The sequence below is a fragment of the Osmerus eperlanus genome, chromosome 20 (genome assembly GCF_963692335.1).
Source record: "Osmerus eperlanus chromosome 20, fOsmEpe2.1, whole genome shotgun sequence".
NCBI lineage: Eukaryota > Metazoa > Chordata > Actinopteri > Osmeriformes > Osmeridae > Osmerus > Osmerus eperlanus.
In genome coordinates this window covers 10,705,237-10,730,130 of record NC_085037.1, presented here as the reverse complement: position 1 = coordinate 10,730,130, position 24,894 = coordinate 10,705,237, and the positions used below count along the sequence as shown (strand labels likewise).

The following is a 24,894-nucleotide window of genomic DNA, read 5'->3' as shown; positions in this document are numbered from 1 at the left end:
ATATATATTGTGACCTCAAATGAGGGAATGCTGGCAACAGTACCGGTACTAGCACATCTGGCGCCCTAGGCCAAATGTATCAACAGATCCCTAGTGCCGAATAGTTATTTTTTCACACAGAAGGAAGATTACACTGGATTCGTCTGCCCCCTGGTGGTCATAAAGATTGTCAGCCAACTCAAACTCATTAGGATGCACACCAGGAGCAACCAGTCGGGACCCTCGATTGCTTTCAATTGTTCCCAAGCAAAAGCCTCCTAAAATATCACACAAGGGCACCAATCACCTCAAGAACATGGAGAAGAGGGTAGGGTTCATCATTAGTAGAGACTTGGTCTCCTAAATTAAGCTCTCAGGGCTAATATTTTTGTCCCTGTTTGTGGTGGCCCCGCCAGACACAAACACGGACACCTAGATGCACATGCACACACAGATACACACACATCCTTTGTCAGGGGAACAGATCCAGGATGGGTATCCGGAATGAGACTTGTTGCCAGGGATCCAATGTTAGCAGTATCCATGGAAACAGACCCATGGGGTGAGCAGCACAAAGAAATTAGATGGACTCTGTCTGTGAATGGACCAGTGTCAGGGTGCGTGGACGGCCCAATGCGACAGAGAAAGAGGAAAGTAGGAAAATGTTGAAAGAAAAAAACAGTCTCATTCTCTCATCGGATTACCAACGATATCTCTTTAGGTTATGCTTGACCTTTGTATGATCTGTTATCTTGGTTATCTTGTTATTTATTGGCCTTGAATGTCACCAAAAATATATAGAATTGAGTTTGAAACGGTAATAATTCAATTCCACGTTCTTGACATTTGAAATTCAGTGTCATTGAAGCTGAGTGATGATAGAACGTTAGAACTCCACTGCAGACAGCCATTAATGGCTAGTGGTCACCTGCACGCACACTTGCGCTGAGGCTCCGGTAGCGCTTCACAAAATGTGCCAATATGCTGACGGATTTCGATCCGTGTCTCATTCTACCAGTAGCCTACCTAATGAGCCAACTGGTAAAACTACTGATATGGCTTGGGAGGAAGGGTTCTTACGCAACGACATATCCACGACACAGGCAGCGGTTTCAGTTGTCCTACTTGCCCCTATAACTTTCACGACTTTGTTGCAGTTGCACTGCTCGACTCCTCCTATACGCGCACCCATAGCAACCCAATGAAGCCAATATCCCTGACTGGTCAGCACGGCGCCCGCATCCTGTAACAGTCAACCTCTTAAGTACCCGAATAATTGTCCGAGTGATGACAACAACTTTCACTGGAGTGGTCAAAGGAAAGCCTTCTGGTCAGGAGAACAGGTAGGCTATGATGCCCGCTGGGAGAGCGCGGTTCGGATGTGACGCTGCTGGGACGAGGTGGAGGACGGCAGGTAAGTTTATTTGTGAAAATGTTTAGTCGAAGAACTTTAGCCATGTCACAGTTGTGTGTAGTCACATAAATACCACAGTATTGGTAGTTACTGCTCAAGCCCATTTTTCTTCATCATGTGAAAAGGTAACTTTCACGAATATTAAGAGTTTACAAATGGGGTTACTTTTCTGTAGGTTGTTTTCAGTGCGTGAAAGACCGATTATCACTATGCTCCCCAATGCTCACTATGGCCAAACACTTTTTTTAGTAGGCGTTTATGGGACATTAAGTTTTGTTTCTTTGAGAATAAAAACAGCGGTATAGACTGGAGAAACCGTTTGAATTCCATTGCCCTTCCAGACCCCCTAGGGTGGGTGTCTTGTTAAAGAGGCCATGGTGGTCTGTACCCTATTGCAAAGAGTGTCTTGTGTTTATACAAATCTGTGTCTGAGACCTGTATCTCAGACGAGGTGGCGTGTATGGAAGGTCGAAAGATACTTTGTGTGTGAAAGTGAAAAATTCTCATCTTCAACGCAGTCTCTGACTCAAATGCTTCATTAAACATGCAGCTCCAGCAGAGCCTGAACCAGAATACCCTTTTGTTTTTGTTTTTGTGTGTGTGAGTGTGTGTGAGTGTGTGTGTAAACAAATCCGGCTGATCAGATTTGAGTCTTTTCTATCCCTTGGAGTGCAGGGGCCATTTGAGATTCCTCAAGCAGCCAGCTCTACTGACTGAATTATTCACGCTTCCTTAGGACACACACACATACACACACCATGGAACAGAGTTTCATGTTACCTAGGAGTCAATTGTGATCTAAGAAAATGCTGACCAACTGAACCTATAGCAATATGTTGTTGAATAGACGTTGATTGGATTTCAACCTCTTTTTCCCCTTTTTTCAGAACCCCCCGTTTCCCTGACTAAACGTATTGAGGGTGTCTCCCATCCTTGGCCCCCCCTGCCCCTTCCCAAACTTGCGGGTGCAGGATTAAGGACCCAGGTCGCCCCTCCCTTCCCTCTGTTCCACACGCGCCATGCAGAGCAAAGCGCTGAACGGCCACGTTTAATCACTGTGGTGCGACCTTGTGGTCAGAGTGTGCTCAGGAAGGTGCTTATCTCGTCCACTCATCCACACCGTTCCGATACAAGTACTCTACTCCACATCCTCAACGTATAAGTGTGATCACCAACAAATATAACATTTTGGGGGGGAATGTATTTCCGCACAGTCCTTATAGACCTGAATTCTGAACCATCTGACGGTTATCACAATGAGTGAAATTTCTAATACCTCGTTCTCTGCTTTCAGGTAACGGTACTGCTAAATCGCAGGGGTGTGGTCTCTTATGAACAGCTCCTATTGGACCTTTCAGAGGCCTTGGGCTTTCCTCGCTGGCACAGAGCTAGAGTCACACGCCTTTACACACCCCATGCGCGAGAGGTGAGGAGGACACACACACACGGTAAGATATGAGCGGGTGATCTCTGTCTCACTCTCCTCTCAACCTCTTGCCTCAGGTGAAGGGTGTGTGCGATTTCTTCCGTGGCGAGGTGGCGTTCCTGGCTTTTGGAAAGGCTCGTCCGGATCTGCGGAGCGTGGAGGAAGCTCTGGAAGAGCTGTTTCCGGAGCATTCTCATTACCGCAGCGAGGCGCTCCGGGCCTGGGTGAAGAGGCTTGTCCCGAAGCCTGACAAAGACAAAGCGTCGAAGGCTGACAGTGGGTACAGCGAGGGCACGGACAGCTTTGACACCCACGCACAACACAAGCACCAGACGCACGTCGATGCTGATGCTCACGTTAGGACACTTCGCAATAGACAGAGACTCACCCAGGAACTTCCACTCACAGACAGCCACAGGCAGGCCAAACAGAATCCCGACACACAGAAGTATCCTCTTCACCACACACCCTCTAACCGACACCCCGTTCACCCCCCCAACCACCTGCAGAAAGTCCGGGTTAGAGAGAGGGCCAGAAAGACACCCCTCTCTGTGATTGGTCCCTTCACCCAGGATGAGGGGCTACGAGAGGAGACAGACATTTCCTTTCCTGCCCTCTGTGGGAATTGCAGAGGAGAAGGAGATGGAAATCAGGAGCAGACCAATCACAGAGCAGGGAGGATCTCACTTCCTCCCGTGAGCAGGAAGCAAAGAGGACACATAGCAAAGGAACAGGAAGCAAGGAGAACTGGCAACTGTTCTCACCCTCGACCAATCAATAAAGTTGCTGAGAAATCATTTGGCGTATTGGAACTCTTCTCCTCAAACAAAGAGGAAGTTAATAAGCCAACTGTGATCTTTGACCTTCCATCTGACGGAAGTGATGTGACCCTGGCTGACATTGAGCGTTGCTACGACATTGGACGGGTGGTCGGAGACGGGAACTTTGCCATCGTGCGTGAGTGCTGTCGCCGTGACAACGGAGAAACCTTGGCCGTGAAGATAGTGGAACGGTCAAAGCTAATTGGACGAGAGCACATGATGCAGAATGAACTGAGCCTGCTGGGTAGCCTGTCCAACCCCCGTGTGGTACGACTGCTCACACACCACCACACACACACACACTCCTACCTGATTATGGAGCTGGTGCCGGGGGGTGATCTGTTTGATGCCATCGCAGAAAGGGGGAAGTTTACGGAAGGAGAGGCCAGAATGATGGTGTCTGACATGAGCGAGGCCCTGAGATACATACACAGCAAGAGAATTGTACACAGAGACCTCAAACCAGAAAACCTATTGGTGAGTCTTTACATTTGAACAAGTTAAAGAATATACAGTCTTATTTACCATTTTGTAATGAGACAACTTAACCCTTGTGTTATCTTCGGGTCATTCTGACCCATCAGTCATTGTGACCCACCGTCGTATTGCGACAGATTTACTGAATACAAAGACAAAGTGAAGCATTTTCTTTTAACAGCTAGGCTGTCTCAGACCCCCCACATTGCAAAGGTTAAAAGAAAATTATTTTAATTTGTTTTTGTATTGGGTAAAATTGGGTAAACACAACGATGGTTCATTATGAACCTTTGGGTCATGTGACCCGAAGGCAGCACGAGGGTTAATGGGTGAACTTGCCGTTTTTCTCTGGCCTCCCTCCATAACCTTCCTCCCTCAGGTAGAGGGTAAGGGTGGTGGAAGCCATAGGCTGAAGTTGGGGGACTTTGGTCTGGCCATGGTTGTCACAGAACCCATCTTCACCGTTTGTGGAACACCCACTTATGTGGCCCCAGAAATACTCTCTGAGACAGGTGATTACTCCTAACAGTACTGTATAATTGTTTTGAGGCCTCACCATCACTATTCGGCAGTCTATTTCCCTCTTCCTTCTTCCCTCGCTCCAGGTTATGGCCTCACGGTGGATGTCTGGGCTCTGGGTGTAGTCTTCTACATCCTTCTCTGTGGGTTCCCTCCATTCCGGAGTCGCGACAGAGACCAGGAAAAACTGTTCCAGCTGATCAAACAAGGAGAGCTCCACTTCCTGTCCCCGTACTGGGACCCCATCTCAGATGGTGAGACAACCACAAACACACACACACACACTTCATGTATTCATAGTTTTTGACATTAGTTGGTGGGTTAACATGTTGAAGTTAATGTTTGTGTGTGTGTGTGTTTGTGTTTGTGTAGGTGCTCGAAGCTTGGTCCGAGCTCTGCTACAGGTGGATCCAGTAGAGAGACTAACAGCAGATGAGATTCTGCAGCATCCTTGGGTCCTGTACACTGCCACAGCCAGCGGGGAGAAGGAAGCACTCCCAAACACACCGCAGACCACCACAGACCGACAGACACTACTACAGACTCTGGCAGATCAGCCGAAACGAGCAGAGACCCGAAAAGGTCAACGTAGACAGGAAGCGATGAGTACAGATCGATATCAACCCCACCAACCTTCGACAGGAACCTCGGTCAAGACAACCCCACCCGCGTCTGCATCGCCTCAATCCAACTCCAACACAGACCTGCACAGCCCCTTCAACCCCAACCCCACGCAAAAAGAACCCAACACTCAAAACCAACTGCCCCTCACCAACACTCCTCATGCAGAACCCTCTCCAAACTCTCACACACAGCCTCCAAACACTGAAGCAGCCACTCCCCCCAACAATCTTTCCAAACCCCAAGCCGCATCCCGACCCCAGTCTCCCAGACAATACCAATCCAATCCAGGCCAGCCCCCAAGCAACCCCACCCACACATCCCCGCCCAACTCCTTCATCAACCCCACATCAGACTAATTAAGTCAAATTGGTTCTCATTGTCTTTGCTGCTCTCTCGCTGATGAACTCATCTTGTGTTTGATTAAATGACTGTACTCACAATGTTTAAAAAACCCATACTCATGTGATTTCATCGTGTGGGAACAGTTTCTAGGCACAGCTTTTAACTCATAAGTATCGAAATTGAAGGTTTGTTATCAGTCGGTGTGTCTGTGTTGTTGTAAAATGGTCTTTTATATATTCTTTACTACTCGTTAGTACACTGTGTACTACTGTGACCTTGGATATTTTCGTATACATTAAGTGTTCAGTAGTTAGTAGGGAATCACATATATTTAGTAGGAATAAATAGTTGTTATGCTTTACACTTTTCCTGAGAGTGTGTATATTATGCACATGATCCACTGTTGTCCTTTGCGGGTCCAACCACAACAATAACTAATGTCTTACCTGCTGTTTTACCGTTATGTCATTGTAACAAAACACGTGGTAGTATTGGAAGACGTTCTAAGAAGGAGTTTCAGTACAGTCTGTTGTGAAACTCGACGAGGTCCTGGTCTCAGGCCATTCCACGCGCACCAAATAAGGAACATCTTTCTGGCCAATAGGAGACACTTGGGCCCTGTGCCTCCTGATCACAGACAGCTGACACTAGGACATGCTGCCCCTTCACACACATACACACACACACAGTGTACTGAGTAGCCATAACCCAGAGGATTATGGAAAAAAGCCATGTGGTCAAGGTGAACTTCTACATTGTCCCACCCACCCGAAACTTCAAACCCCCACCAGTACCACCTGAGTCCTCCAGAATGTTTTGCTATAAGCTGGATATGCCTGTTTGACTTGTACTGGTCACCTCCCACATACATGCCACACAGAACCTGTATTGTCTGCAACTCCAAGTCCATGAAAGCTAGCCCAAAACAGATTCATGATTAAAACCGAAACTACTTTAAATTCAATTATAATGCTGTTATAACTAGATTACAAAACCATGATTTGCAGTTGACTAATATTCATAAGAATGACAACTATCTTCATCTATCGTTACGGTTTGAATATAAAATCTAGGGAATAAACGGAGGGAATAAAAAAAACTACGACTTTAGCAGGAATCAAAAAACATAATTGAACAGGGTGTCAATACAGTTGCCCAGGATATGTCCTGTCATGTTGGACAGTATTGCTTGGCAGATGACGCCCCTATAGGTGACGTGTAACATTTTGTCGCATATTGGGTTTTGGTCACCTTTCAAGTCCTGCCACGCTGACCCGCAGAAAACCACTACGCATGCGCTCTGCATAACTCTTTAAATACCCCAAGAGTCATCTGATACAACAAAACATTCTACTGATAGCCAATCCTGCCAGCAGAGAGAGCCTGGCAAAGAAGCCATTACAATTGCGGGCAGAATATTGTCAGTTTATCAAGTAACAGAGTTTCGGATTTGCCGTGTCCATGACCCTGGCTAAGTAATACTGAAATTGATTGGAAGTCGCAGGACTGTACAAAAGTGAAGTCGGGGAGAGGAGGCGACGAACAGGAACAAAAAAATAACAAAGATGGCTGTGTAGTCACAGAGACTGCTCCTAAGCGAAATATATACATTTCTGCTGCTTCAAATCACTGACACTTTCCGGTGGTCCCGTGGACAGTCAGCTGGTACCAGGAAAAAAACGATAGCAGAGCTGCCGAACCGGGTCAGTGGTAAACGGCAGCATATGCTCTGTCACTGCAAATAACGGCTTCGACAGTACAACAACAGCTGAGTGACGCGCCTCGGTTGTTTTGTTCTGGGCAGGACTGTAAAGTGTTTTTTCGAGATAGCTACGGCTAGTAAGCTTGCTTTACTGTTCGGTAAAGGTGGTAGAATCAACTGCATTTAGAGGTAAATGTATATGTTTTTGGACACACCAACAACAGTTTTATGTTTAATGAATTCGTCATGTTCATTGTTGCTAAAGAATAATTGCAAGTTTGACCTAGCGTGCTAGCCTTTGGCCCCACTGCCTAACTGCTTGTTATTAGCTAGGCTAGTTAGCTTGCTAGGTAGCTGACCGTTGGACTAGCTACTTAGCCTAGACTGGTTGAAAGCTAACATTAACTGTCAGCTATAATTTCGGCCTCAGTCTGGTCGCGACAGGTACATTTCGGCTAACGCCAGACAATCACCACTATGTCCTCACTGGAAGAGCGTGGAGAGGTAGGCGTTGCGGCCGCTCCTGGCTCCTCCTCGGCCGGACTGGGGGTTGGGGCCGTGGGGGCAGCGCTGGAAGCAGTCGCTGGGGGTATGGCGATGCAAGAGGAGGTCGCGATCCGGAGAGAGGGGACAGAGTCTGATCAGGATGAACCACCCAAGAAGCGAATGAGACTGCCCGAGGGAGAGTCTGGGAAGCTAGAGGAAAGACTTTACTCCGTACTGTGTTGCACCGTGTGCCTTGATCTCCCCAAGGCATCTGTATATCAGGTAAACATGGTCACACAATCACGCCACCTGTTTCACCCGTCACCATATTCAAACAAACATTACAACTCGGCAAAACGGTATAGCTAGCTGATCAATAGGTGATCAGAGTCGCCCCAGTTAGTTGCCTTCTCTTGGTTAGCAATGCACTAGTTATAGCAGTGGCTATAACAGGAGGCTAGCTATTCAACATAGGCTCAATCAAGGCCTAGGTCTACATTTTGTTTCCCCCAAAAGTGTTAATGTTTCCAAGATGCAGGCCACTGAGGCTGGCTCCCCTGCCTTAGGCAAGCCCAGACATGACACCTAATCTGTGCTGAATGGAATCACGAACATGCCTCACACCTATGTGTGTGTGTGAGACAGAGAGAGACGTAGATGTGTGTGCCATTATGATGTTGAAAGAAAGATTACCTCAAATAGCCCTCAGTCAGCACAGAAGTCCCAAGTCCCAACCAGAGTGCAAGGTGAAACAAACCAATCCAAACCGTAATGCATTACCCATTTCCCTGCTTCCCAAACACACAAGAGGGGAGGCCAGTTGACCTTTACCCTGGTGCCGCCCCCCCCCCCCCCCCCCCCCCCAGTGACCCAAAAGCCTAGACAATATCAGTTGGATTGAAAAGTGATCCAGCTCTGAATGGCAGCTACCCAAACTATATACATAACATATATTATTAACATAGATAAAACATATTTGATTCATTTTAGAAAGCACTATTATCCAAAGCTATCTACAAATAGTGGTTAACCCTTGTGTTATCTTCGGGTCATTCTGACCCATCAGTCATTGTGACCCACCGTTGTATTGCGACAAATTTACTGCATACAAAAACAAAGTGAGGAATTTAACTGTCGGGCTGTCTCAGACCCCCCACATTGCGAAGGTTAAAAGAAAATGCTATTTATTTGTTTTTGTATTGGGTAAAATTGGGTAAACACAACGATGGTTCGTTGTGAACCTTTGGGTCATGTGACCCGAAGGCAGCACAATTAAATAAAATACAGCAGTATATCACGGACCAGACATGCTCGGTGTTCGACAGTATTTTGGTGGTCAGAATCAAGGAACGGTACATAATTCCTGACCACATCACTAAGTAACTACATCTCAGCTTCCAGGCACAGTGAACAAAAAAAAAGACATACAATCAACATCTCAATGACTTGAATACAGTGCAACCACAACATCTCAATGACTGGAAAGTGGAACAATAACATCTCGATTTTAAAGTAGCTAGCTCATTCCTAACCACTGACTAGTTGTAACGATCACTCGTCTCCCACCACAGTGCACCAACGGACACCTGATGTGCGCTGGATGCTTCATCCACCTACTGGCTGACTCCCGTCTGAAGGAGGAGCAGGCCACTTGTCCCAACTGCAGGTACATTCAGGACTGAATAGTGCTTATTAATGTGGCTTTACAGGGCGAATCTAGGTTATATTCTCCTTCTGGGAAATGATGATTCATGACAGCATGGAAATTGAAGGATAGTAGTAATACGAAACAATAGGGTATTCTATTGTACCAAGTTGTTGTTAAAATCTAAAAGGCTTCCGAATTGTGATCTGACCTCACAAAGTACAGGAAGACCATATAACATATTGTGTTTCATTCTAAGAAAAATAATTTCCCGTGCTACATGTGAGATTAAATACATACTGACTATGTAAAGGTGAGTCTTAAGATAAATCTTGTTATGATAAAGTAGGGGCATGGAAATGTATTTTAGTCTGTCTAGTCTCAGGTCACGAGGAAAGGGCTTGTGTTGCTCTAGTCTCTAAACTGTGTGTGTCTAAGCTTGGTTGATTGGTCTCTCTCCAGGTGTGAGATCAGTAAGAGCCTGTGCTGTAGGAACCTGGCTGTGGAGAAGGCGGTGAGCGAGCTGCCTACAGACTGCACCTTCTGTCTAAAACAGTTCCCCCGCTCCAGCATGGAGAGGCACCAGAAGGAGGAGTGTCAAGACAGGTACACATACTCGCTCATGCGCACGTACGTACGCTCACAGGCACTCTCACGTTCACACAGGCGTGCGTCCATCCGCACACACGCACGCACATGCACACACTCTGACCTGTAGCATCGTCTAATGCAGTGGTTCTCAAACCTGTCCTCAAGTACCACCTGTCCTGTATGTTTTAGATTAGGGGTGTTCAATCCTAGTCCTCGAGAGCCCCTGTCCTGCATGTTTTAGATGTTTCCCTGCTCCAGCACACCTGATTCAAATGAATGGTCGTTAGCAGGCTTCCGCATACCTAGATAATGACCCATTCATTTGAATCAGGTGTGCTGGAGCAGGGAAACATCTAAAACATGCAGGACCCGGGCTCTCGATGACCAGGATTGAACACCCCTGTTTTAGATGTTTCCCTGCTCCAACACACCTGATTCAAATGAATGGGTTGTTATCGAGTTATGCAGAAGCCTGTTAACAACCATTTATTTGAATCAGGTGTGTTGGAGCAGGGAAACATCTAAAACGTGCAGGACAGGTGGTACTTGAGGACAGGTTTGAGAACCACTGGTCTAATGGACACTTGCATGCTGGGTTGCTGTAGTTTAAAGCAGTGGTCTTCAACCCTGGTCCTCAGGGCCTACTGTCCTGTATGTTTTAGATGGTCCAACCTAATTTAGAGCTTGATAACGACCATTAATTTGAATCAGGTGTGTAAACTGTTGCCTGAAAGCTTTAGTCAAGGAAAAGTTACTGTATTTTCCTAAACTTATGATAAACATGAAAGGGGATTTTTTTGAATATTATCTCCGACCACACATTAGTACTAGAAAATGACAAAACATTTTAAGTGATATTTTCTATGTGCAAATACACACTTAGTCTAGCCCCATTGTGCATGTCTAATAACAGTAGTCATACTCGATTGCCTGTAAAGTAGACTGCGAAAGATCCTGTGTGTCGTCGCTAAAATATCACACGGTGATGTTTTTGAAGCAGTGTGGTGTGAACATGTGACATCCTGTTGCCAGGGGAAAAAACGGCTGATCTAATTACCAAGCAAACTGGATCCACGCAGTGGTGTGCACGTGCACACGGGCACGCGCGTGCACGTGCACACGTGTGGAACAAGCAGGAAGGGCAAAGACCCTTTGTAATTTGCCTAAGCAGTATGACAGTGTCATTGGAAATGCTAGCGATTTAGGCTAGTAACCACCATGTACCCATGCAACTGTTGCCATGACAAGCCCTTGTTTATTACTGATCCTAGGTTTTCACTTATTGAGCTTGTGAGAATAAGTAAAAAGATTCCATTCAACAAGATTCTTGTGCTCGATAATCGTAAATGTTTATTGTTACTCATCACTTCCCACTCAGATTACAGTTAATCTGAATACGACAAACCTGTCATCGGAGATTCAGTATATAGATGCAGATGAATTCGCGAAAAATCAGTTCAAATGCCTAATCCCACACTGCCGGTGTCGTTGCCAGGGTGACGCAGTGCAAGTACAAGCGAATTGGCTGCCCGTGGCAGGGGCCGTTCCACGAGCTGCCGGCTCACGAGGGCGAGTGCTGCCACCCGACCAAGACAGGCAGCGAGCTGATGGGCATCCTGGGAGAGATGGACCAGAACCACCGCAGAGAGCTCCAGCTCTACAACAGCATCTTCAGCCTGCTCTGCTATGAGAAGATCGGCTTTACAGGTAGACACCAACACACACACTGCAGAACACACCAACACACACACTGCAGAACACACCAACACGCACACTGCAGAACACACCAACACGCACACTGCAGAACACACCAACACACACACTGCAGAACACACCAACACACACACTGCAGAACACACCAACACACACACTGCAGAACACACCAACACACACACTGCAGAACACACCAACACACACACTGCAGAACACACCAACACACACACTGCAGAACACACCAACACACACACTGCAGAACACACCAACACACACACTGCAGAACACACCAACACGCACACTGCAGAACACACCAACACGCACACTGCAGAACACACCAACACGCACACTGCAGAACACACCAACACGCACACTGCAGAACACACCAACACACACACTGCAGAACACACCAACACACACACTGCAGAACACACCAACACACACACTGCAGAACACACCAACACACACACTGCAGAACACACCAACACACACACTGCAGAACACACCAACACACACACTGCAGAACACACCAACACGCACACTGCAGAACACACCAACACGCACACTGCAGAACACACCAACACGCACACTGCAGAACACACCAACACGCACACTGCAGAACACACCAACACGCACACTGCAGAACACACCAACACGCACACTGCAGAACACACCAACACACACCCTGCAAAACACACCAACACACACACTGCAATACACACCAACACACACACTGCAAAACGGACACAACACAATTAACTTTTATAGCCTTTTCAATAGGTGACGGTGATTTCTAACATGCACATGTACGTATATTTCACGTTCTATAACCCCCCCCCCCCCCCTCTGCCTCCCCATGTCTCCATGTAGAGGTCCAGTTCAGGCCATATCGTACAGATGACTTCATCACCCGTCTGTACTACGAGACCCCACGCTTCACGGTCCTCAACCAGACCTGGGTGCTGAAGGCCCGCGTCAACGACTCCGAACGCAACCCCAACCTGTCCTGCAAGCGCACCCTCTCCTTCCAGCTCATCCTCAAGAGCAAGGTGACGCGCGCGCTCAGACGCAAGCCCCAGCGACTTGTCCTCACACCACAACAACACACGCTCTAGTCACAGGTTACAGGTTGAACACTGCCATAGAAACATTACCTATCGATACACGTGCTTTGAATGAGAACCGCGCTACGCCTCTGTGGGAAATGTGTTCAGCATCTCATCACCACGCAAAGTAAAAGAAGGGGTCAGATGGCTGAGCGGTTAGGGAATCGGGATATTAATCAGAAGGTTGCCGGTTCGACTCCCGGCCGTGCACAATGAAGTTGTGTCCTTGGGCAAGGCACTTCACCCTACTTGCCTCGTGGGGAATGTCCCTGTACTTACTGCAAGGCGCTCTGGATAAGAGCGTCTGCTAAATTACTAAATGCAAGTTCCTCGTTGATTTATTTTGATGTCCACTTCTCTGTGTTGTGTTCGTGCGGCTCAGGTGAACTCTGCTCTGGAGTGTTCCTTCCTGCTGTTGAAGGGGCCGTACGACGACGTCCGGATCAAGCCCGTCATCCACCATCACGCCTTCAGCAATGACACCAACGAGACGGAGTACGTCCCCCTGCCCATCTCCGACTCGGTGGAGTGCAACAAACTGCTGGCTGCCAAAAACATCAACCTGCGCCTCTTCATCTTCCAGATCCAGAAATAGGATGGAGGGGAGGATAGGAGGTGGGAGGAGGTGAAGGAGGTGGAGGAGGAGGGGGGAGACGGGAGAGATTGAGTATTGGGTGGAGGTGGAGTGGAGGGGTGCATCGTTTGAGCAGTTATGATCTTGCAGTTGTGGGTCCTGTGCTGTTAACTGCCGGCTGCAGCATCTGATAGGCCAAGCAGGAGTGGTGATAAAGAAAGAGATGACGAGGGGAGAAGAGGGAGAGAGTGCAGAAGGAGATTAGAAAGACACCACTGAACCACTGATACCTCTTTCCACATACACACTTTCTTTCACACACATTACCAGACATCGTACACACACACACACCATTGAATGATATTTACCTCCCTTGCTGAAGAATCCTGCAATTCTGTCAAGTGTTGGCACGACAGAGATGGAGGCGGGGGGGGGGGGGGGGGGGTGAATGAGGGGTGGTTGCTAGTCGCTGGGTGTTGTGGAGATTTTCAGAGCTCAGTCTATCTGACATGTCACCCCTGATTCCCACAGCCAATGGTAGCACAGACCAACCAAAGCTGTGTGTGTGTGTGTGTGTCGAACGATGGTGTCAATTCCGAGAGTTTGGAGGATGACTATTGAAGTGAATGGTCTGGATCCCTCAAACTGTGTGCAGAAGAGGAAGTATGTGTGTGTGTTTGTGCGGGCATGCGTGTGTGTGTTCCAAAGATCAGAATGTGAAAGCTTTGTGGTCCATTATTCCTGAACTCTGTTGATCACTCAGTGAACAGTTTTATAGAGTAGTGGAGAAGTGTTGGGTGTGTTTTGTGTTTCTGGCCCTGATGAACGCTGGTCCCAGACTATCAGACAAGCTAGGTTAACTGCTTCCACTCTGTTTTGGCAAAGGCATCCATTTTGTTTCCCGGATTAGGCTAGAGCAGAACTAAGATGGTGGCATTTCCCCATTGACCCCTCACCTGACGGGCACAGGACATCTGGCCTGCATGCATGTTATAGGAATTACTTTATTCTATTTTAGTTGTGGTTATATTTAACCTTTTAAGCTAACTTATACCATTTGTTTTCTTTTTAACCCCAAAATATTTAAGTACCTGTGAACCTTTTTTTAGTTCTTAGTGTGTGGCGGGTTTGAGTGTGAGTGTGTTGTTGTTTACGTCTGTGTGTATGAGCGTGCATGCACGCATGTCAAGGGCCCTCCAGTGAACACACCCCTATATAAACATATAAACAGTATATCTCATTGGTCCTGGGCCAGGTTGCACCTAGAATCATCCAGAACCATAGAACCTGGACCCATGGGGAGGAGGAGGAGGGGGGGGGCGCGGGGCGGAGCTGGGCGGGGCGGACAACGACTGTCGAACCCGCTCAGTCCTGTTCGGAGCAGGAGAACACCCTGCGAGGGGAGTGCTGCGTTAGAGCAGTACAGGAACAGGAAGATGCACCTCACAAAACGAGGCTCTGACCACGGAGCTGTCGGGCATGGGGGGGGGGGGGTTATCGTGTGTGGTGGAAGTGGGGTGGGCGGGGTGGGGGGGGGGGTGTTGCGTTACCATGGTGACGTTTTGTAGAGTGTTAGACTTACTTGAACGAAGTGGAGACAATGTTAACTAAACTAGATTCTACTGTAAAGACAACATAGAGCTCTCTCCTCCTGGCCTCTCTAGTTCTTGTATTTCTGTGTTTTAACGCTTCGTCTCTATGCCAACGGACTCACTCATCTCACTATGGCTGTACATGTGCCTTTTATTAAAGATCATGAAAACTGCTCTTCTACCTGTCAGTGTGACTGATTAACTGCATGGCACAGATCACAGTTCTGAGTCTGGGAGAATGAGCCAAAGACATTGCTTGATATTTCCAGCTGTTCAATAGGCCTATATAGAACGTCTCCAGAAACTAAGTGATGAGGTTTATAAAAAAAGTTGCATCCGGCCCAAGTCATGGGGGTAACGTGAGGATAAAGGCATGAGAGTTTGACTTCTGAAGAGGCGATGGTGTTCGGTTGATGTGGGGCACGTGTCTGGTAATTGTGGGTCCCCATTAAACACCACATTCATATTGTCTCAACCACAGGTCACAAATGACCCTGTGTTGTCACTTCACAGCCCTCCGATCCCAATCACTGTCGTCACACACCTATATCTCATCAACGTACTCAGTAGTGGTGTACTTCTCTACTTTGGACAACAGGGGGCGCCAGAGTACTGCAGTAAGTTGGCATCGGTCTTAAGTGAACTTTGGCTTTTTTTCTGTTCTAATAACGTACGCTTGGGTGTGGTCAACAATTTGTCTAAATAGAAACAGAGATAACCGCAGTTCAAAAAGTGACCTGACAATCCAGTCACAATACTTTATTAATTTGTTTTCTCACACATTTCATTTCAATACAGAATATTTTCTTTGGAATCCATACAAAACTCAAAAAGTGTATATAAATTATGCTTTCAATACAGGAGCTCTCAAATATAGCTTTGGTACAGTAACAAGGTGTGTGCTATCCTCTGTGTGTGGGATATTATAGGCAACATACAATACAATGTGCAGGGTGGTGGGGGGGGGGGGGGGGGGGTGAGAGGGGACAAGGTGCAGTGACGAACGTTGATGAACTGTCGTTGAGGGAGTATAAAATGAGGTCATTCACACTGATCATTGCGTCAGTATTTGCTCGGCCAGCACTGGGAGCTGAGGTTGGCACAGCTGACAGGGTGGCCGCTCAGGGGGGGGGCCATGGCCTGCGGGGCACAGGGGGTGGACACCATGCAGCAGAAACCTCCGTCCCCCCCAACCCCAGACACGACGCCACCCTGGGGGTACGACACTGCTACACCTCCCTGGAGGAAAGGAAGAGAGGTGGCCAGGACACATGAACCACGTGGAAAAAATCACAATCGTCATAAAAAATCCAATCTAGCTCATGTCCTTACCTCAGCTACAGCAGTGTGTGTCTGGATGTTTGTGCGTGTGATGTTTACCTGTACGACACCGTAAGGGTGGGCGCTAATTGGCGGGTAGGTACCCAGCATGCTTTGCAATTGACTCTGGGATGGCTTCACCCCCATCATGCCCTGGTATCCCTGCTGCTGATTGGACAGGACAGGAGTGTAACCTGCCACACATACACACAGATGAAGGACAGAATGAGGATGCAGGAAGCATCTGCATCTCTGTAAAACACAGCAGCTGCTGTTAGTGTTTCCTGTCTGCTCTTTTCTTCTTCTCTGCCTTTCTCTCTGATGAGTAGAAGCAGCAGGAAAAGAGACCGGTTCACTGTGAGACCTGAGACTACATCTCTGACAGTGTAACGGCCCCCTTCCCTACAGCCATGGACGCACAACACACACACCACACACTCTCTCTCTCTGTCCCTGCTGAGGTGTGGACCTACCTGTCTGCTGTGTGGCTTGACTGTGTTGGGAGGGTGTGACGGGTCTGCATGGCTGGGGGCCCGAGGCAGGGTACTGTCCAGAGTAGTAATACACAGGCAACTAGAGAGGTGAAGCACAATGACACAATGACGACTCAGTGAGCCCCTCATCCATCTGGATATGAAGGACAACGTTTATCATCTCATTGTGCAATTCTGATTTTCCCTTTCGAGCAGCTTTGGGATGTGTTTGGACCGTGGCTCTGTTGCCGTGGTTCTGTTTCCGTGGCTCTGTTGCCATGGCGTTCTCACCGGCGGTGGGGGCTGGCAGTAGCTGGGGGGGTTGGCGGGGACAGAAGGAGGCGGGGCAGCGTAGACGTAGCTCTGTGGAGGAGGGTAGAGGGGCGGGGCATCCCCGGATGATTGACAGCTCAGTGTCATGTGTCCGAACTGGGGCGTCAGTTCTTCAGCCTGATGGTGTCAAGAAAGGGTCAAAGACCATCAGCACACACACACAGTCCAATTTACTACTGCAATAACATAATTACAGCTTATTCAATCGTGTAGCCAAACAGACACACAGACGTTGTACCCCAGAGTAGTGTTGAAGAGGAGAGACAGGCAACATCTGCTGGGGAGGGGGATAAGACGAATACTGAACCACCTGAAGGAGAGCGAGAGAGAGAGAGGTAGGGATGCATACGGATGGTGTTAAATTAACACAAGTACAAAGGACTTGTGTTATGGTGAAATAACACAAGTAGAATAATATTATGTACTTTACAAAATACATCTATCTGGATACTGTACTGTGAAAAGGAATCTTTTAAGCTTTGACAACGACTGTACCTGTGGGATGGCGTGAGTAGCCATTGGCTGCTGCTGTGGAGGGGGCGGTCCTGACAGCTGAGTCTGGCTCCTGGTTGGTTGCTGGTTGTCAGGAGGGTTGTACACAGCAGGAGTCCCATCAGGGTTTAAAAAGGGCTGTCCTGAGAGGGCAAAGGGTACTTTAGGGTTACACCAGCCAACACATGCTAAGACCAAGAATGTATGCCTGTGTGTGCGTGTGTGTGTGTCTGTGTGTGTATACCTGTCTGCGGGTTCATGAGAATACTTCCTGGTGGAATTCCGTTCTCCAGGATGAAGGTGGAGTTGTTTGAAGGCACTTGCTCTTCTGGGATGAGAGGGGAGGAGGGGCGGGGGTGAGAGGAAGGAAGTCTGTAGAGTGATATAGACCCTGAGAAGAGACAACAAGAGAGAGACAGAGAGAGGGAGAGAGATAGAGGGCAGATGAGGGTAATTAGAGGCAGAGAAAGGGGGAGGACGAGAGACACTGAACCAGACTTGATCCTCTCGTCGGCACCTCGGTTGTCCCGGCTGTGACTGATGACTGAGCGGTGATTGGGGGCGGGGCTCGGCCACTGGTAGGACGAGTCCGAGTCGGTGCTGCTCCAGGGTCGGGGGTCGTTGCTATAGCGACAGTCCGCCTCTGTGCTGCTCTGCCTGCTGCTCCCGGTCCAACCGGACCCGGAACCGTCTCTGCTCCCCCTGCAGGACACACGCAGCGTCGCATCTCAGAGATACTGACCCAAGTACCACCTGTAACACACTGTGTGTGTGTGTGTGGGGGGGGTACATGTGTAGTACTACTAAGTAGCCACATGGAGGTACACTCACCTAAACAGCTGTCTCCTCCTCTGGGTCTCAGAATAAGGGTTCAACTCTTCAACAACCCTGTAGAGACAACACACACACACATACCGTTCAGTACCGGTTCAGCCACACAGAACCATTTAGGTACAGTGGTCAGAAGACATATGTTGGCAGATCATAGGTACCTCGTCTCCGTATGAACATCCTCCTGGGTACACACAGGCTGAAATGAAGAGGAAGAATAGTGAAGATAAGAAACGTGTGTGTGTGCGTGTGTATGCGTGCGTATATGTGTGTGTATGTGGGCTCGCTCACCTCCTGGTTGAAGATTCTGTCTCGTGCTCTCTGGTACTCTTCCTCTCTCTCCTCCATGGACTTGCTCCGCCTCTCATCGTGTAAGGGGTGGAGTCTGGCCTGACGGGGGCGGATGAAGACATGTCAGAAACACCAGTATAAATAAACAGGCCTGTGTTTTCTGTTCTGTTCCTTCACTATGTGCTGCCAACGGAGACAGACAGACAGACAGACAGGTAGACAGACAGACAGGTAAACAGACACAGACATACAGAACGACTGACAGACACATAGACAGACAGACAGGCAGACAGACACATGGACAGACAGACAGACAGACAGGCAGGTAGACAGACACATAGACAGACCAACAGACAGGCAGGTAGACAGACACATGGACAGACAGACACATGGACAGACACATAGACAGACAAACAGACAGGCAGGTAGACAGACACATAGACAGACAAACAGACAGGCAGGTAGACAGACACATGGACAGACACATGGAAAGACAGACAGGCAGGTAGACAGACACATGGACAGACAGACACATGGACATACAGACAGTCAGGCAGGTAGACAGACAGACAGACACATGGACAGACAGACACATGGACAGACAGGCAGGTAGACAGACAGACACATGAACAGACAGACAGAAACATGGACAGACAGGCAGGTAGACAGACAGACACATGGACAGACAGACAGATTATACCTGGTCTTCTGAGCTGTTGTCTCTCTTCAGTATTACTCTCCACTGGATCTCCTCTCCTTTCTCCTCCTGAACCATCTCTATAAACCTCTGCTCAGGTCTGAGCAGACACACACACAAACACACACATTCAAAAACCTTCAGATAAAGATCAAACACTACAGCTATGCAGAGCTGTCTTCCAAGAATGCACACAGGAGAAACACACGGGCGAGCGTACATGCGCGTGTTGCCGGTCTTGTTGATGATGACAGCCTTGCCTGTCTGGTCCACGTTGTGTTCCATGCCAAAGTAGGCGGCCACGCGGTGGACCAGCATGCGGTGATAGGAGGACATGTGAGGAAACTTCTTGAAGGGACTGGCAGACCGGGCAGAGAGGACAGGCACGGTGTTACATTTACATTTAGTCATTTAGCAGACGCTCTTATCCAGAGCGACTTACAGTAAGTACAGGGACATTCCCCCCGAGGCAAGTAGGGTGAAGTGCCTTGCCCAAGGACACGTCATTTGGCACGGCCGGGAATCGAACTGGCAACCTCCTGATTACTAGCCCGACTCCCTCACCGCTCAGCCACCTGACACCCTCCGTTAGACAGCTGGACTAAGATTATACCTGATGTCAAATCTGAATGACTCACAGACACACACACAAACCCACACGTACTTACAACCCCACAGACACACATACACCCACGTACACAAATATACACACCCACCCACACACACACACACTCATTCTTACTTTTTGCTGGTGATGTAGTCGATCATGTCCTGTTCCAGTTTTAATAGCATCATCTTGTCCCTGGGGTTGCTGTTGAGAGTGTCCGTGATGAACTGATCCAGGTCTATACCTGTGGAGTCTCTGTACTCCAGACTAGACTCTGCACAGGGCACATGCACAAAGAAACATGTCAACACTCTCAGGGGGAGTAACAAACGTGTTCCCTTTGCTTTGTTTCTTGGTCGCAAACAAACAGACAAACACACACGCAAACTGTACACAAACACACACACCTTTGGAGAGCGGTGGCCTCTTTGATTCTTTGTCTTTCTCCTGTTCGTCTCCTCTACAGGAAACATCCTCATCGTCATGGTAACCAGACAGGATGTTCATGTCAGACGAACCCTGAAACATCAGAGGTGGGGACTAAGAACAGCTGTCTCTGTGTGTGTGTGTGTGCGTGTGTGTGTGTGTGTGTGTGTGTGCGTGTGTGTGTGTGTGTGTGTGTGTGTGTGTGTGTGTGTGTGTGTGTGTGCATGCATTACCTGGCTCTCCTGCATAGCATCTGAAGGTGAGGACTCTTCCCACACAGCCATACTCCTCACTAGTCTTCCTTTGGCCTGAAACAAATACTAATTAGCATAATTACAAATGTACTAGACATGCACAGCTAGTATGCTTGACAATCAATTGACAAGTACAACTAAAGTATCAGAGTTGGGCCTACCTTTGGCTTTCTCTTGGGTTGCCCCTTGTTACCTGCCTGTTTCTGAGTGACAAACAGAGATGTTGAGGAGTGTTGCCAGACAAAAAAAATTGTTTGGTGACAGCATAAAAGTGATGGGTGAGAGAGGAAGAGATGTGACAAAGGTTTGTGGTAAGGTGGTGGTGGTGGTGGTGGGGGGGTGGAGGTAGAGATTATATCGTATTTTGAGGTGGGGGTGAGTATCTAGCTGTCTCACCTGCTGTTCCTGCTTTCCGTTGTCATGGTCACTGCCTTCCCCCTCCGTCTCGATGCAGCAGGAGGGTGCACATGGCAAAGGAGAGGGGCAGCAGGGGAGAGCCTGGTCACATGACTTCAGAAGAGACGATTCCTGGAGGACCTCCAGGTTTCCTAGATTCACTTCAGACATGTCTCTGACCTACAACAGACACATACACTGGGGGTCATGTTCAGGTTTATCTGTGTGTGTGTGTGTGTGTGTGTGTGTGTGGGGGGGGGGGGGGTGTACGAGGCATGTCTTACCTGTGTGTATGATGTTTATATGAAGCAGTCTCTCAGATGATTTATGTACTTTATGTACAGATATTCCATGTTCCCAGGAGTGGACGGAAAGGAAAACCTGAAGCACATAGGGAGAATCAAAGCTTGAGACGCCCTTGCACTAAAACGCACACCCATGGGTGTCTAAATAGGGATGGTACAGTTGTCGTGAGCGATGAAGCCGCTCTGAAAGTGACATAAAGCGTGTGTGTTTGTGTGTGTGTGTGTGTGTACATGAAGGAAAGAGCGAGGGCGTGAAGTAAATTAGGAGGAAGTCAGCTGTTGTCTGTACATGCAGGATATAAAATAGACTAAGCTTAGCATGAGACAGTTCACTACTGTCCAGAGTTAATTTCTCTGTCACCATGATATCATGAGCGCCACATATGAAATAGTGTGTGTGCAGACGTGTGTAAGTGTCTGATGTGTAAAAGTGTGCTTGACAATGTGTGTGTGCGTGTGTGTGTGTGTGTGCGTGTGTGTGTGTGTGTGTGTGTGTGTGCTCTCTGGCTTTTCTTAGTAACAGCAGCTGTGGGGGGGCATCATTCGATCTGCTGCCCGTGATATTCCCAGAATGCCTAGCTGAGCTCCTGATCCCAAGAGTGGGAATTCGGTGGTCGCATGCACGCAGACACACACACACACGTGCGTATATGGACACACGCACACACACACACAGAGGAGGAGAAATGACTGGTGTGGTATAGTGGTTAACAAACATTGGCTGTAGAGGACATTTACTTCGGTCAGTCTGGTCTCAAGAGGGCAGTGGGTTTATGGGTTACATTGTTTACAACGGAACTTTGAAGAGGTTCCATGTCTTACATTTGTAATTGATAAACCATTATCAATTGTCAATCAGACAGGTTTCGTCACCTTGGAAGAAATAAACAGGGAGGAGAGAGAGATGCGGAAATAGGAGGAAGCCACTGAGTTGTAGCGTGGGGCAGAAGAGAGATGGATGGAGAGAACTACAAAAAGGACGGAGAGAAGGCAGCGGTAGAGAGTGGCTGGCGGGTAAATGGCATGAATAAACTGTGTGCGGGAGAGGCGGAGAGAGGGGTGTCTGAGAAATAACAAGTGACAGAGATGTAAAGATGAGAGAGGGAGAGAGCGAGAGAGAAGATTTGAAGCAGCAGAGCGAAGCCACGGCGCTTGATTTGTATGTAGTCGACCATGTAAACGGGATTTCAGAGGAGGTTAGAGCTGCAAAAGAAGCGCTACTCGAGAGAGAGAAAGCTGCGACACGCTCATTAGCGCATGACGGATGGCAGCGGGAAGCTGGGACAGCGCGCACCAGGATCATCATCATCATCCATCTTCTTCCCTAGAATGCTTCAAGCCTGGAAGAAGTCAAAAGCTGTGTAATATCTGGCCAGTTCAATTATGTATACTATCATCAGGCACGCGTACGTAAACCAAACTAGTGCGTCCTAGTGCGTGGTTCAAAAGGAATAGTTATTGATTCCTAAGAACTACAGTAAATTGGAAGGATATTTTACTGTATGTTGATGTTGGTAAGTGCAGAGTGGTGGTGTGTTGTCTGACCTGTGTTTGCCTGTCTGTATGTCTGTGTGCTTCAGAGCGCATTGCATTCTCTTGGCGAAGCTGACACTCGCGCTATTTTTACAACGATTGAGGACCTCCTGCTCGTGGACTTCATCATGCTGTCAGCTGCCCTGGGCCACCGCGGTGGTCGCAACACACCATACAGATGCACACAGTACAGGGTACTGCACAAAGTCACTTACAACAAAGACCAAGTATAGGTATAGGACAGGATCACTAAGCCGAGACAAAGACGTGTAGCCAGAATACCGGCATTGATTGTCTACTCTACATAAAGCCGTAATACCGCGATCTATAAAGTCAATCCAAAGTGGAAAACTGGCAATACACGAAAGAGGTAGGCTATTTTAGCCATTGTTCGAATACATCCAACTGACACAAACACAGTTGTCAGAATTGAATACTGTATATTCAACAGTAGCCTATACGGCGAGTAGCCTACCCCCTTAATGAGACAACACACAAACAGCAAAAACATATATTTTCAATGCGTTAATTTACCTCCAGCTGACGGATCAGCGTGTATATGTTACGGGTTCCTCGTCAAGATTGAATGCGTCTGGACGGTTCCGTATGTTGTTCGTTTTGTAGAGTCCTTGTTCCCCGCGCAATGCTTTCTTTTCACTGTCGGTGTCAGCGCACTTAGCAGCCTCTCTATTTAGATATCTCTCTCTCTCTCTCCATCTCTAGTTTTCTCTCTCTCTCTCCCTCCTCTTTCTTCCTCGCCACCCACGCCCCCGCATACTCAAACGCACGCGCACTTAATAGGAGTGTCTTTATAATGTCTCTCTCTCTCTCTCTCTCTCTCTCTCTCTCTCTCTCTCTCTCTCTCTCTCTCTCTCTCTCTCTCTCTCTCTCTCTCTCACGCACACAGGCATACAGTACATTACACTAGACACCTGCTTGACGCTAGGTTTAGTAAGCATTGAAGAGACTATGTGGCGCTCATTTCCCCATTGCAGGGCACAGAAATAGCCCAATGGTTGCCCTCTTATATAAAATATATCCAAGCACAGCTGTGTGTGCGTGCGTGCGCGCGCGCGTGCGTTTTCTGACTCAGCTTGTTACATCAGTTACAGTTAGATAGTACTTGGACAGTCTTTTACAGGAATGACTCAGGGAGAATACCAAGTATTGCTTCATTAGAGCTTGTGTCATTGTTCCTAGATCGTGTATGTGTGTTATTGAGTAAAATACCTCTTCTTAAGTTAGTAGCATGAATATCAACTGATCTAGATTCGTTTTTCATGAGGGGTCACAAAAACCCTTCAGATGCTGATGACAAGCATCAGTGCAGTATTTTAAACTCTCCTTCACTGCCATTTTATTTTGCAAAAGGACAATGGATATGCATTCTCAATCTCCTTTTTGAAACTCACTTTCTTGCTTCGTTGGATAGAGACAGCTCAAGCTAGACAGGGAGAGAGAGAGGGGAGGACATGCGGCAATGGGCCTGGGCCGGATTCGAACCCAGGCTGCAGCAGTAAGGCCCTGGCCCACGGAGCCCTGTACCCTGGGAGCCAGCGGAGGGGCCCAATTCTCCCCCTCAGCTTAAAAACAGGGAGTCAGGTGGCTGAGCGGGGAGGGAATCGGGCTAGTAATCTGAAGGTTGCCAGTTCGATTCCCGGCCGTGTCAAATGACGTTGTGTCCTTGGGCAAGGCACTTCACCCTACTTGCCTCAGGGGGAATGCCCCTGTACTTACTGTAAGTCGCTCTGGATAAGAGCGTCTGCTAAATGACTAAATGTAAATGTAAAAACATACAGAACAGATGGGATAGTGTGTGTGAGTGTGTTTGCATGCAGTAGCTAGGAGAACACCTGTTCTAACCACCACAGGGTTAGAGGTTTTGTGGGTTAAGTGGCTGGTAACGGATGTTTGACAACAAGGTT

General features: G+C 48.1%; 3 protein-coding genes across 5 annotated transcripts; 2 read left to right on the top strand and 1 right to left on the bottom strand.

The window, feature by feature from the left end:
• Window positions 1-992: 992 nt before the first annotated feature.
• On the top strand, window positions 993-5,944 carry dclk3 (doublecortin-like kinase 3). The gene is made up of 7 exons (XM_062487149.1): window positions 993-1,393; window positions 2,281-2,486; window positions 2,688-2,819; window positions 2,897-4,121; window positions 4,501-4,629; window positions 4,723-4,890; window positions 5,009-5,944. The coding sequence occupies exons 1-7, from the start codon at window positions 1,330-1,332 to the stop codon at window positions 5,614-5,616; spliced, it is 2,532 nt and encodes an 843-aa protein (XP_062343133.1). The 5' UTR covers window positions 993-1,329; the 3' UTR covers window positions 5,617-5,944.
• Window positions 5,945-6,932: 988 nt separating this feature from the next.
• zftraf1 (zinc finger TRAF-type containing 1) lies at window positions 6,933-14,738 on the top strand. Of its 3 annotated transcripts, XM_062487073.1 has the most exons (7): window positions 6,933-7,493; window positions 7,735-8,072; window positions 9,362-9,456; window positions 9,898-10,065; window positions 11,522-11,733; window positions 12,610-12,788; window positions 13,228-14,738. In XM_062487073.1, exons 2-7 carry the CDS (start codon window positions 7,782-7,784, stop codon window positions 13,438-13,440), a joined length of 1,158 nt encoding a protein of 385 aa, XP_062343057.1. In that variant the 5' UTR covers window positions 6,933-7,493; window positions 7,735-7,781; the 3' UTR covers window positions 13,441-14,738. The 3 variants fall into 3 exon arrangements, with proteins under 3 accessions (XP_062343057.1, XP_062343058.1, XP_062343055.1); XM_062487074.1 differs by having other exon boundaries at window positions 6,933-8,072; window positions 9,898-10,041; XM_062487071.1 differs by having other exon boundaries at window positions 6,933-8,072.
• Window positions 14,739-15,747: 1,009 nt separating this feature from the next.
• Window positions 15,748-23,669, bottom strand: arpp21 (cAMP-regulated phosphoprotein, 21). Its single transcript, XM_062486519.1, has 20 exons — window positions 23,504-23,669; window positions 21,416-21,512; window positions 21,132-21,311; window positions 20,897-20,938; window positions 20,715-20,789; window positions 20,463-20,574; window positions 20,191-20,329; window positions 19,669-19,806; window positions 19,452-19,548; window positions 18,752-18,850; window positions 18,622-18,659; window positions 18,461-18,517; window positions 18,147-18,331; window positions 17,874-18,020; window positions 17,633-17,772; window positions 17,376-17,447; window positions 17,096-17,254; window positions 16,805-16,904; window positions 16,392-16,525; window positions 15,748-16,250 (listed from the first exon to the last, which is right to left on the bottom strand). The coding sequence occupies exons 3-20, from the start codon at window positions 21,300-21,302 to the stop codon at window positions 16,074-16,076; spliced, it is 2,082 nt and encodes a 693-aa protein (XP_062342503.1). The 5' UTR covers window positions 21,303-21,311; window positions 21,416-21,512; window positions 23,504-23,669; the 3' UTR covers window positions 15,748-16,073.
• Window positions 23,670-24,894: the final 1,225 nt, after the last annotated feature.